Source organism: Desmodus rotundus, chromosome X, assembly GCF_022682495.2.
Source record: "Desmodus rotundus isolate HL8 chromosome X, HLdesRot8A.1, whole genome shotgun sequence".
NCBI lineage: Eukaryota > Metazoa > Chordata > Mammalia > Chiroptera > Phyllostomidae > Desmodus > Desmodus rotundus.
The window spans coordinates 80,750,880-80,764,349 of record NC_071400.1 but is presented as its reverse complement, the minus strand read 5'-3'; the positions used below and the strand labels follow the sequence as shown (position 1 = coordinate 80,764,349).

The following is a 13,470-nucleotide window of genomic DNA, read 5'->3' as shown; positions in this document are numbered from 1 at the left end:
AACTGCACAAAGTTCAGTTTAATTAAACTTGAACATGTGCATAATGAAAACCAGTGCTTGTTTCCCTTGCGGCAGCGGCTGGGACAAACATTATTAGGAGCCTGCCAGAGGTGATACGAAATCGATCCAATTTTATCCAGATGATGTATAAATGTCCAGAGGGAGAGATAAGTATAGAAAGAGTTGATAAAGATATTGGAGTTACTTATTAGAAAAAGTTAAACAAGTTTTCAAGAACATCTAACCGGACTGCTTCTCCATTCCGTTTTTGCAGAAAGAGGCTGTGTGGGAGGACGATGAACAAGTCTGCTTTGGAAGTGGCTCACCACTTACTGGCTTTGGCAAATTACTTAACATTTTAGTGTCCTGGACCTCAGTTATAAAACTGGGGACGTTGATGCTTTTGAGAAATTAATTGAGGTCATTTATTATCGCTTCCTTTGGCCAGTATTTATTCAGTGCTCTGATCACCAGCATACAAGCAGCAAAAAATTTCAAAAGCAAAGCCTAGACTTTTATGATGCTTAAAATCTAATTGGTGGGTCAGGAAATAAACAAATAAAGACATTGTAATGACTAATGGAAATAAATGGCAGTAAAGAAAAAGTAAGGTATGAGGGGCGAGTTCCTTCCAGATAATGGAATAAGAGGGATTTAAGATAGAGAATTAGCTATAAAAATGTTGGAATAAACGAAGACCTACACAAGGGATGGGAGGCCCTCAGTACATTAGCAATACCAGGAAGCCACTGCCATCCCCAAGGTTGCAGGGACAAAGGGAAGGGGTGAGAGGTGGTGCTACCAGAAACCAATCATTTGGACCGCCCAGATGAACCTGCAGGGAGCTGCCCTTCGGGAAGGTAGCATCCCTGAACAATGCTGTTTCCAGGGAGAGCTAGAATCTTGGAAAGATCGTCAGCAGCCACTGATAGAGATGCATCCTGAAACAATGAGAGCGGAAGAGAATATTCTCGCTTCTCTCCTCTCCTTACCCTCAATAGCCTCCCAGTGCCTACCGCTGAAGGAACCAGGCAGGCAGCCAATTTTAAAATAAGGATCCTGGGAAGTGTCATTTTCACGGGAAGAGCCGGGATGGTACTGAGAACAAACAGGCAGGTGATCTGACGGTGAGGGTGGGCATGGGGGAAGGGGGTGGAACGGGATTTGACAAGGGGTACCAAAGGATAGCCATGCTTTCCACAATATTCTGTTTCTCAAGTTCAGTATTCAGGATTCATATTTTTCAATATTTCAATAATTTCCATGTTATAGAAACTCTGAATATAATACGAATATTGAATAATTACAAAATTAAAGCAACTACAATAAAAAGGAGTGAAAGTGACCAGAGAGTGAACAAAAAGGCCTCTCTGTGGGAGTATGACTTGACCAGAGACTTTAAAAAGTGAAGGGGGGAGCCATGAGAACCGTGAGAGGAAAGGTTTTCCAGGAGATGGGTAACCAGTGTAACAGTCCAGAGGCGGGAGCAGTCCTAGTAATGCAGGAGCACGGCAAGGAGGTGAGGTAGAAAGGTAGAGTGTGGGTGGACGAGAGGGAGCCGTCTTTGGGAACTATGACCGGGACGGCCCTTGTAGACCATAATAAGATACTAGATTTTATGGCAAATTATTCTCTATTTGCTGATTCCTTTGTCCACTGCTGGGTACACAGCATATTTGCTCTTAGCATTAGCTAGAGGGGAGCCACGGCACAGCAGGAATGTGATGGAGACACATTCAGAGAGCGCTAAGTAGAAGCTGTTGAGTTTTAAACTCAATAGAAAGGGAAATGGCCTTGCTAGGGAGAGAACAAACCTGAAAAAAGACTCATGTTCTTTCATTCGAGGGGAATGGTGGGCGCCCTACAGGACCAGCCCCATAGCCAGAGCCAAGGCCCTGCTTTACAATGATTTACAAGCGTGCATCCACCACAGAACACACACAACGCACACACATTAATATTCTCACACACACAATGAATTTAAAAGTTAGTTTACACTTGATCCTGAAAAGAGAATTTTGATCAGACCAACAATAATAATAATAATAAAGACCAAGGGAAATATTATTAAAAAGATTAGTGTTTTATTTCTTTAATTTCAGGTTTATATAAACAGTGTTTGAATATTAAATAATAATTTATGGTTATTTAAAATCTATATTTTTTGTTTTATTGTGAAGGCATAGTTTATCGCATTGTACAGAATATCTAACCAGGCATTTGGGTAGGCTTTTAGGTTATCTTGAGGATGATGGCGTTAGCAGCATCCTGGGGAAAGGTTAAATTGTACCTACACTGAATGACAGGAAACAAAGAGTTTCAGTTTTGTCAGCTTATCACTAAAGTGATAGGGTAGCACATGCACGGTAGAAATATGACATCTGTCTGGAAAAAGCCCAGCTGTTGTTAATATAACGAGAATGATTTGCACGACATCGATGTAACCTGGCAGCCAAGGAGAGTGGACTGGAATGCGCATGTGTGAACAATGACAACTTCACTGTACTAGTTAGTGGGGGCGGTAGATGCTATTGAGTGAGCATGTGTACTGTGTGGCCATCACATTCAACATGAGTGAGTGAGTAGACCAATGAATCTGCGTCAAATTTTGTGTTAAGCTTGAACATTCCTCTGCAGAAACTATTTGGATGATTCAGAAGGCCGCGGCTATGGGCAACTGGTGACTGGCAGCTTCATCACAACAACACACCCACTCATGCATCACGTCCCGTGCAGTTTTTTGGTGAAACATCAAATCGCCCAGGTGACTCAGCCCTCCTACAGCCCAGATGTGGCATCCTGTGACATCTGCCTTTTCCCAAAACTAAAATCACCTTTGAAAGGGAAAAGATTTCAGATGTTTGATGAGATTCAGGAAAATACAATGGGGCAACTGACAGCGATTGGGAGAACTGTGTGAGGTCCCATGGTGCCTAATTTGAAGGGGACTGGGGTGTCACTGTCCTATGTACAACGTTTCTTGTATCTTGTATCCTCTTCAATAAATGTCTCTATTTTTCATACTATGTGGCTGGATACCTTCTGGACAGACCTTGTATAAAAGTTACTTAACTCATAAGTATATGTTATAATAGTATAATAGTGCTCAAAACTCAGCATCCTTTTATGTGTAGACCAAGACAGGGAGTGGAAAAGGGAGATAGATAGGCAGACAGGTAGGTAAATAGGTAGGTAGTAGATACATAAGCCAGCTAGATAGACAAAAAGCTATAAATTTTAAAAATCCATTGACTTTCAGTACAGGCCAGCAAAAAAGAAAAGTCTCTCAATCCAGAAGGAAAATGAACAATAAAACATTCTAAATTATTAAATAACAAATTAGGCCAATTTTCTTCCATTAACTAATATAATTCTATCTAGGTCTTATGGAATAAGTTCCCTTTATTTAGTTTCAGAGCCTTGGCCTTGGCCTTCTCCATCTAAGCACTTATCTTCAATGATAATTATAAAAACATCAATTTGATTGCATTATCAATGGCTGTCCCTTTCCCTGGATTTCAAGCATGACGAGAGCAAGGAGCCTGTGATTTCAGCTCAATGATCTATCCCCAATAGCAAGCACAGTGCCATGCAAGGAATCAGTATTTGTTGAATGAGTAACTGTAAGTTGCATAGTGTAACCCTGAGCTATGTAAATAGGAAAAGCCAGTGTTTGCGGAAGCCTAGACCCTAAACAAGAGGAGAAAGAATTCACCTAGAGAATTTAGACACTTCCGATCCCATCTATGAATATTTCTAGTTCCCATGTAACCTTCTAAACTCTGAATAGCTTAAATTGACTTTCTTATCATTTACCCCTCTTCTCATTTCTCAGTTCATGGTTTCTGGACTGCCAACATAGACTTTCTTTAATTACAATGATTTTTTCCCCAGCATAATTAATTTCTGAATTTAAAGTGTGTCAGTCTGCCTTAAAATTAACAAAGGGTAAAGAAGATTTATATGGACCTCATATTATAAATAGAGTGTGAACGTGTGTGTGTTTTGATTTTCTCCTAGAATTTTTTTTGAAAAAAGGAAACAGTCATGTTCTGAATCCTGTCATTTTGGAATGTATAAAGTGAAATTGATGAAGTGATGATTTTTATTACATGCAGAAATGTTACATGTTAGTTTATGTTTCTATGGTTATGTGAGCACCACTTATGAAAAACATGCTTATACACACATCTTTCTCAAGCTCCCTAGGCCCTATGTGTATATACATGTGCACACACACATACATAATATGAAAAATATATGTGCATATTTAATATATATGCTATGTATTAATTTCAACTATTTATTTTTAATTAATTTTTAGCCTGTATGATACCTTTTAGAGATGTGATAATGAAGAATACAGAGTCCTTGAATTCACTGATTTCACACTTTATTCATGGAGTCAGACAATATTCTAATATACTTTTAATCACATTATAATTAATTTTATAAAAAGGAAATATAGAATGCTATGGCAGTATATAATAGGAACATCATATATAGACTAGGAGCTCATAAGGATTAACTTCTAGGCAAAGGCATGAAGCAATAAGAATGAGCTATTCCAGCCCTGGCTGGGTAGCTCAGTTGGTAAGAATGTCATCCCGATTAGCCAAGGTTGAGGGTTCGATCCCCAGTCAGGGCACGTACAAGAATCAACCAAGAAATGCATACACAAGTGGAACAACTTTCTCTCTCTGTCTCTCTTTCTCTGATTTAGCAATCAATCAATCAACCAATCACTAAAAGATTTAGCTATTCTGGGACTCCTGGGAGAACATACCCAAGCTTGGAGATGGGTAATATCATGTCACCTTTGAGAAATGAAAAGTCAATATGAAATAGAGAGAAATTAAGCATGAAAGAGGCTGTTACTGGACACAGGCAACAACCACATTAGGGCATTTTAGGCACCTTTAAACTAACAACAAAAAGAAATCATTGAAGGTGTTACACACAAAAACTAATGTGGTTAGATAGCCCTTAAGAAAAATTGTTCTGGCCGAAGTGTAGAAAATAGATTACTGTGTCAAGGATGGATGCAGGGAGACAAATTAGTGATCCGGGCAGGAAAGCACAGCATCTTGGACTAATACTATGGCAATAAATACGAAAAGCCATTTGGATGTGAGAGTTTTTCAGGAGATAAAAGTATAGAGGCTTGTTGATTGGATAGGAGAGGGTGTGGGTAAGGGACAGAGACTGTCAAGCGTGATTCTGAGGTCCCTGATGTTGGAAGGGCCAAAGGAGGGATGGTTGTTGGTTGTGAAGCTGTGAAGCTCCCTACCACAAGTTTACCGTTTTGGGATTTGATGCATTTGTGATGCCCCGAGACAACAAAATGGAACAGTGAAGGAAGTACACACAGAAATCCAGGGCTTCGAGGATATGTCTCAGCTGTGGAGAAATGTACGACTCTAGTTTGTAATATAAATTTCAAACCAAGGGTACCTTTACCCATTTAGTTTCCCTCTCTATATGAAAAAGTACTCGTTAGCCAACATGATTTATCTTGTGGTAGATGAATGGTGAATATAAACCACAGTTTATCTCATTTAAACCAGAAATACTTGAGAGTACTCATGAAGGTCTCCTAATTCTTTTTCGGAGTAAAAAGAAAGACGAGTCTGGTGCAGCGAACTGAATAGGAGCCACCCTGCCTACCAGTCAATGAAAGGTCTGTGGGTGCTGCTCTTTGATGCCAATGGAGGAGCAGAACTAGTCCTGCCCCGTCTACAGAAACTCAGTCTTCCTTTTATGTAGCCATCAAAATTAATAAGCCAACTGATGATTTTCTCTTCACTGACAGCAGGAAGACAATAAACATATCCAATTGAATAACCTACTAGCTTAAAAGATCACAAGAATCCTACTGATATCATTTGGCTCAGGCCAGGGCCATGAAAACAATGGCCAGAAGATTCAACATTCAGCCATGTCTTGCTTATAAATATCTGACATTTATCTCAAAATAGTCTTATGATGATTTTTACTCTCCTATTGCTAAAGCACAACCTAAAAATATAGATATCTTCCTAATGTTTTATGAATGGGGAAACACATCCTATAGAATTACAATGAATAAATTAATAAATGACTGCAGGGTTGAAAGCACTGTTGTGGATTATTGAGAAAGTAGATTTTAAGGGCGACCTATGTGCATTACTGTTTATCTTGAAAGGTCAGAAGAACATCCCATCAATCTCCAGCCCTTCGCTACAGCTTTAAGAAGGATGGCAATAATAAAGTATGGTCGAATTGACATCTAAAATTGTAGAAAAGTGTGACAAAAAAGTTTTCTGTGTCTTTTGTTTTCAAATCTCTTCTGTTTTATCCACTTCACTTAAAAGGGAGAGAGGCTTCAGAGAAGAGAGGAAAAAAAGGCAGCAGAGCAAAGGAGACAGTAGGAGAGACAAGGCGATAATTTTCAGTCATGTGTGGAATTAAGTGCTGTATTTTCTCATATACATGAGTCTGTGTCAAGGGATAAAAAACTTTAATTGAAAAGTCGTGGTGCTCCAGTGCATATTCTCACACACAGGGGCGGGCAAAAAGGTAGGTTTAGGGTTGTGAGTGCGTGTAACACAGAGTTTCTTTTTGTATTATTATTTATTAATTACTGTATTATTTTTCACATAAACAACTGTAAAACTACTATTGCCCACCCCTGTACACATACAGTGGGACCTCAGTTCTTGAATTTAATTCATTTCAGAAAACTGTTCAAGAAGCGATTTGTTTGAAAACTGCATCTCCTTGTCACCTGAGAGACACGTGACTGATCACACAGGCATCAGAATGAAAGGGTTGCTGGGTAGGGAATGGAGACCCGCAGTTTTGTTAGACAACAAAGACATGTTTTCTGTAAATAGCTTGGTCTAGAACTGAACTGTTTGAGAACCAAGATGTTGGAGAACCAAGGTTTGACTATTCTTGTGACGTAGGAATAGCAAGCAACACATGGTCTCAATGGGTTGCTCTCTAAGGACTGACAAAGACAATTTATTACAGTGTTCTTGGTAGAATAAAAATAACTACAAATATAGGATTGATTTATCTTTTAGTATTATTTTCTTACATTATTTTTATCAGGTACCGACCGCCGATTCCTAACACCAATTTTCACCATTGAAAGTACACTTAGAAAGTCAAAGGTTTTGTTTCATGGTGAGAACAGAAGAAAAAAGTAAAGAGGAAATTAAATAATGTATAACACACATAATGCAGATTATACTTATGTAAATTGTATAATTTATAATTCATATGTAACCCACATTTAACTAATGATTATTAATTAATCAAGACAAGTTTTCTAAGAGTGGATAAAATTGCTACTGATATATTTGGTAAATAAAGTAGAGGGAGGAACATTTTTATTTATGGATAAATGGTGTAAAAACATTTGGCGGTTTTGTAAATCATCATCATGTGTATGGAAGATAAAAAGAGAGAAAACATAGTATGAGCAGATGGATGGCTGTATGGACAAAGAGTATATATTGCTATATATTTATATCGCCGTAACATAGTATAATCTCAGGTATCAAACATCAGTATTCTGACCGTCTTTAAAATAAGCAGAAAAAAATGTTGAACCTTCATATAATTAATCGGTACATGTAAATTGAAAAATTTTCCCAGTGAATAAGCTCTTTTTCCCGCCAATTACAGGATCATCATTAAAATGTACCTGAATTCAAGGGAGGCTTATGGATTTTATGACAAGAAAAAATCATTATTGCTAAATAGGGCAATGTTTGACAATTTAGGACATTCACAAACGTTTCCTCCTTTGGTTTTAGAGAGGCCCAGCAACAAGTATATTGAAATCCAGTAGAGGGAGCTGACATTATGGCCAAGTTGTACTACCTGCTTCCCTGTCAGCAAAATAAGGCCCTCAGAAAAGAGGAGTATGAAATAAAAGAAAAAATATGCATTTAGCCTTAGGTTTATTCAGTTCATTCCATGACCTCACCAAAAATAAAAATAAAATTCTAGGAAAATGGGAAAAGCTTCTTGTGTATCACTTTCATGTAATTCTTCAGGAAATGACTTTATGCAATGCTAGAAAAGTTATTATGTGGTAAATTCTTTGGATATTTACAAAGAAAGGCAATTTAAAAGTGTTTCCCAACTAATTAAAGTTTTGGTAGAAAACATATTCTTGTGCTTCTCATAACAAATTTGGAGAAGACATTTAGAAACATTTTTATTGTAATGCCTTAAAATCCAATTTTACTCTATAATCCTTTATCTGTGCATATATATATATATATCCAAAATCTCATTTACTAGTGCTTAAAAGTGCTTATAAACCTTTCTGTCAACGGGATTTTTGCCTTAAAAAGCAAGCTGATGAGTAAGGATATTTTGGATCAGGTACTATGTATTAATCTAACTAACAGAAGAGACATTCTGCAAAGTCTGCTAGTCGAATGGAACATTTGCACAATGTTCCGCTCTTAAATTCTATCATGAAATGAGGAAGAGAGGATATTGTATAGTTAAAGTAAATCAATAGTAAAATGCAGCCCAAAGAATGATTTCTCCTTTGCTGGATTTCAGTTGCCACGTGTATGCTACAGCTATCGTCATCTTCACATACGTTGACACAAGTACAATAAGATGCCCAGCTAAATAGCCTGTGCATAAAGCGGGCTGGATTTAATGACAACCCACTCATAGGGCTTCAAATACTCTTTTATTTCTGTCATTGTGAAAAAAATTATTGTGAAAGTTGCAACCCACCAAGGAGAAGTTATGCCTGTATAAAACAAATGCTTTATTTGCTCCTCATAGTCATGAAATTATTATGGGGGAAAGGGGAAAGAAATGGAAATATAACATATTTTCCAACAACAGTATTTCACTACGTGTTACTACAGGCTGTAGGGAGAGTCGTTCATTTAATAAAAATTATTCTTTCATGTTAGTTCAAATTATTCTTTTGTGTTAGCTCATTTCTTTTTTTAATAAATAACTTATTTGTGAAATGTCAAGTTAGCCATTTTAAATATTTTTTACTTACTTGTCTGTAGCTCTTTTTCTCTGGCTTGCACATCAGCAAAGACTTGGTTAAAATGATTTGTGAAGGCCACAAAGTCTGCGTCCAGGAACATCGGCCCTTGTCCTTTCTCTTTCAGGGCTATGCTTTGAATTTTTAATCGCTCGATTTGAGGCTGAAGAGCTGACAGCCGGCTGACTTCATCCTGTACCATAATTGAGAGTATTAAAATAAATAGCATTTTCCCTTTGCAAATATCACATTTTGCAAAGGAAGGTGTTAAAAGGCCCCAATGCCAGCTTAGCTTAATACTCTTATCAAAAAAAATTGATAAAAAGCATCCATGATGGGTTAGGTAAGCCTCTAGCACAGGTCAGCAATTTAACAATACCTGGACTCTTCGTTCAATATATATCATCACACAAAACTGCGTTCAAGTTTCAAAATGACATCATTTAGAGCGTTAATGGGCATGAATGTGTACAAGTGAAAAGTACCATGAATGACCTTATACTCTTTCCATAAATCAAACGTGGATGTTCCTCCGCACGGCTGTTATCTCAAAATTGTAGATCTTTCCTTCAAATTCTATTGATCTCATGAGCAATATTTACTTTTGCTTTCAATTCCTTTGTGTAGAATATAAGTTATACGAATCTACATATATTTACATATCTATATATTACATTAAATTACAAATGTATGTTTATATACACAAAATGCATCCATTACATATGCATTTGATGTAATATTAATCTACATACACACATATTCATTTCTATAATTATCTATCTTTTGTACGGTCTCATTTTTCTCCTGACTAAACAGACAGTTGCTGTTGTTTTATTTAGGACGACTGTTTGCTTTTCTCTTGCTGACCTGGCATAGTTAATACTAGCCCTTTGTTTTTTCAAGAGTACCCTGGTTGCCCTGGCAGGGTGGCTTAGTGGGGTGGACCGTCCTCCTGTAAACCAAAAGGTGGAGGAGGGTTCAATCCCTGGTCAGGGCACATACCTAGGTCTTAGCTTTGATCCCCGCTCGGGGCACATACAGGAGGCACCCAATAGATGCTTCTCACATCGATATTTCTCTTTCTCTCTCCCTCCCCCTGTCTCCTTTCCACCCTCCCTCTCTAAAATCAATAAACACATCCTCAGGTGAGGATTAAAACAGGAAGAAGAAAGAGTGCCGTGCCGTGGTTTGAAAGGTAACAGCATCTGGACACTCCGCTGTGCTGTGTAAACATGTGGCGACTGGGCACCTGAAATGTGCTCGGTAAGGTTTCAGGGTGATGCCACGGCAAAACACGATTTTGAAGACTCAGAATGAAAACATACAAACACTAATTCTCATAGATAGTTTTAAATAGTATTAAACGTTGAAATGGTATTTTGGATATGCCAGGTTCAATAAAATGCATTCTTGAAATTCAGTTAGCTGTTTCTTTTTCCTTTATTAATGTCACTTCTGGAAAATTTAAAATTATATATGTGACTCAAATATATGGCGTGCATATTTCTTTCGAACAGTGCTGTTCTTGAGAGAAATGTTTTCCTACTCTTGATTCCGGTGGAGTAGCAATTCACATGTATCCAATACCTACATAAGTTGAACTTGAACAGATTTCAAAATGTTCTTTTTAAAAGTGTTATTACCATGGCTGCTTGCTCATAATTTATTCTTATGCTACCTTTAGAAAAAAAAGCTGTTCAGGATTTTTTTTACCATTTAAAATGTAAAAAGCAGGGTAATTAAAAATTAAAAACTGGATGAGAGACCAATTAGAAGGAGGGGGAAATTAAAAATATTACTGTAATTATGAACTAAATATAACCCTGAGCTTCCTGGAAATCAAAGTGAAAAGTAAAAAAAAAAAAAAAAAACAGTTCTTTTTCTGGGATACATGCATAGTGTTTTAGAGAGAGCAAGTTTTATGTTAGGTATGAATAAAACAAATGTATCAAGTAAACCCTTCCATAGTAGCAAGGATACTGAATAGGCAATGCCACTGGTTATGAGTTTTAGAAAATATGTATATAATTTTCATGCGGTTATAACAGTATGGTTGATTCGGGTAGGATGATCACTGACAATCAAATTCTTTTTTGCAGATGAAGATGGGAGACATTTAGATAAATGGGCAGGTGACCCATCTCTCTCTTTTAAACGCAAAGCCTCTCAGTGAAGTTCTAGAAGGTACGTACATATCCATGAGGAAGAATAAGACAAGAGGTAAAGGGCAACACCCTGTGCTTGGAGTACAGAAGGACAGATGCGCTCTTTGTACACCGAGCTCAGCACTGGCATCTGCTGTGAATCAGTTAAGAACCTGAGTACCATTTGGCCAGAGGGAGGGCCATCATCCTCCCTGTTCTGGGGGCTATAGAAGGAGCCTGGAGCAGTAAAGTGTGTTCTGCCAAACAAAGGGGACTTTGCAACTCGTTAAACATTTGGGTAAATGTTCAGTTAAGACCTTGAAGTTCTGAGAGTAAATTTTAACCAAAAGAGTTAACATTTAAAAGATGTTAACAATTACTAAATTTCCATAAAAGGGCCTTAGTGTGGGTGGTCCTCCAGAGTAAGGTTTCTTCCCTGAATCTGTCTGTCTTTTCAAATTAGATGTTTATCTCAGGAAAAAAATAAAACAGAACAGCTTTTGTATCTTTCCCAGGAAAAGATCCATGGATTTCTTCCCATTCCTGAAGGCCTCTCTAACCCCCAACATATTAAGAACCAATTCTGGCGAGTATTACATTTTGAGCTAAATTTGCACTCTAATCTTTAAAAAAAAAAAAACACTGCAAACAACAAAATGCATTGACAAGCAGGATGGAATAATTTATTTACCTACCATTAATCATAGCCAAATAGGAGAATTTTAACTGTTGTGTGAATGACACTGAGTGCACCCTGCTAAATATTCCACCTCAGGGGATTCATCAGATTCACAGAAATCAATGGGGCACAGAGAAAGAGGAAGGGGAGATGAAGAGGGATGGAATTGTGTCATTATGAACTGAAACTGTGTGGCTGAACTTAGAAGAAATAATTTCACCTAGGATGACCTCCCTCACCTCGAGAGAGTATGGAAGATATACAACTCTCTGGTGATCCCTATTTTTTCCTCAGATAAAGATCAAGGTCCTAACATGCCCCAAGAGCCTTTGCTGTCTCCTACATGCCTGTCTTTCCTCTTTCATCTGACACCTGACCCTCTGTGTCCAGCATTCATATTGACCTTCTTTCACTTCTTGGTCCTTAGTGATTCCTCCCACCATCTTCCTTCTCTGCCTGACGCCTCTCCCCCAGCTGTTCTTAATTTCAACTCACTCTAAAAGCCTTAACTGCAATGCACTGACCTCAAGGAAGCTGCCCTTGGTGGCTCTGTCTAGTCAGGTTTTCCCTGCTAGACATTCTCTCAGAACCCCGTCAGTACCTTTGTTTAAGGCATTTGTCCCAGTGGTAACTTTCCATCTACTGATTTAATCACACACAGAATGTCTCTCTCCCCTGCTGCAGCTAAACACTATGAGGGCGGGGTCAAGGAATGCTCACTCCGATTTCCCCAAAACTTCAGTGGCCACTGCCCTAGTGGGTCCTAAACGTAGAAACGTGACCCCAGCAGGACTGGAAGGCAGGGCATCAAGCCAAAGAGGAATATTCTCCAGCCTTCAGATCCAATGGAGTCTGCCTTGCTAGTTTTTCGACTTGCTTAAAACCTGTCAGCCCTTCCTTCCCCCTGTTTTCCCTCCTTCTGGAATGGAAAGTCTGTCCTCCGCCCATCCCACCACTGTACTATGGAAGCACATGACACGTCCGCTGTCACAGGTTCACAGGAAGGGAACTCTGTCTCAGGATGCATCACACCTTCAGTCTCACCCACATCGGATTTAAATGACATTTAGATGAGACTTTGGACTTCAACTTGAGAGTTGATGCTGGAATAGGATGTGATTTTTGGACCTTTGGGGCTCCTAGCATATGAGAGGGACATAAATGGGGGGCAGGGTCAGAATATTACAGACTGCATTAGATCCCCCCAAATTTAAAAATTGATGCTGTAACCCACAATGTGACTCTATTTGGTAATAATGCTTTTAGAAGGACAGTTAAACGAGGTCCTAAGTGTGGTGTCCTTATCTGATAGGATCAGTGGCCTTAAATCCTGACATATGGAGCTCAGTTGGTTGGGTGTCATCCCACAAGCAAAGCAAAAGGTCTCCAGTTCCATTCCCAGTCAGGGCACATGCCAGGGATTCGGGTTTGGGTCCCTGGTCAGGGCACATACAAGAGGCAACCAACTGATGTTTCTCTTCCTCTCTTTCTCCCTCCCTTCCCCTGTTTCTAAAAATAAATAAATACTCTTTAAAAAAAGAGGAAACAGATTTCTCTCCCTCCATGCACGTGCACGAATGAAAGACCACGTGAGGACATGGTGAGAAGGCCACTGTCTACAGGCAGGA

The 13,470-nt window shown here is 38.6% G+C and overlaps 1 protein-coding gene across 3 annotated transcripts in view; it reads right to left on the bottom strand.

The window, feature by feature from the left end:
* Positions 1–13,470, bottom strand: part of DMD (dystrophin) — a 1,965,474-nt gene that overhangs the window by 1,203,166 nt on the left and 748,838 nt on the right. For all 3 annotated transcript variants that reach the window (XM_053917632.1, XM_053917633.2, XM_053917631.1), the window contains exon 21: positions 9,032–9,212. In XM_053917632.1, the coding sequence (XP_053773607.1) occupies positions 9,032–9,212 (181 nt within the window). The remainder of the gene's footprint in view (positions 1–9,031; positions 9,213–13,470) is intronic.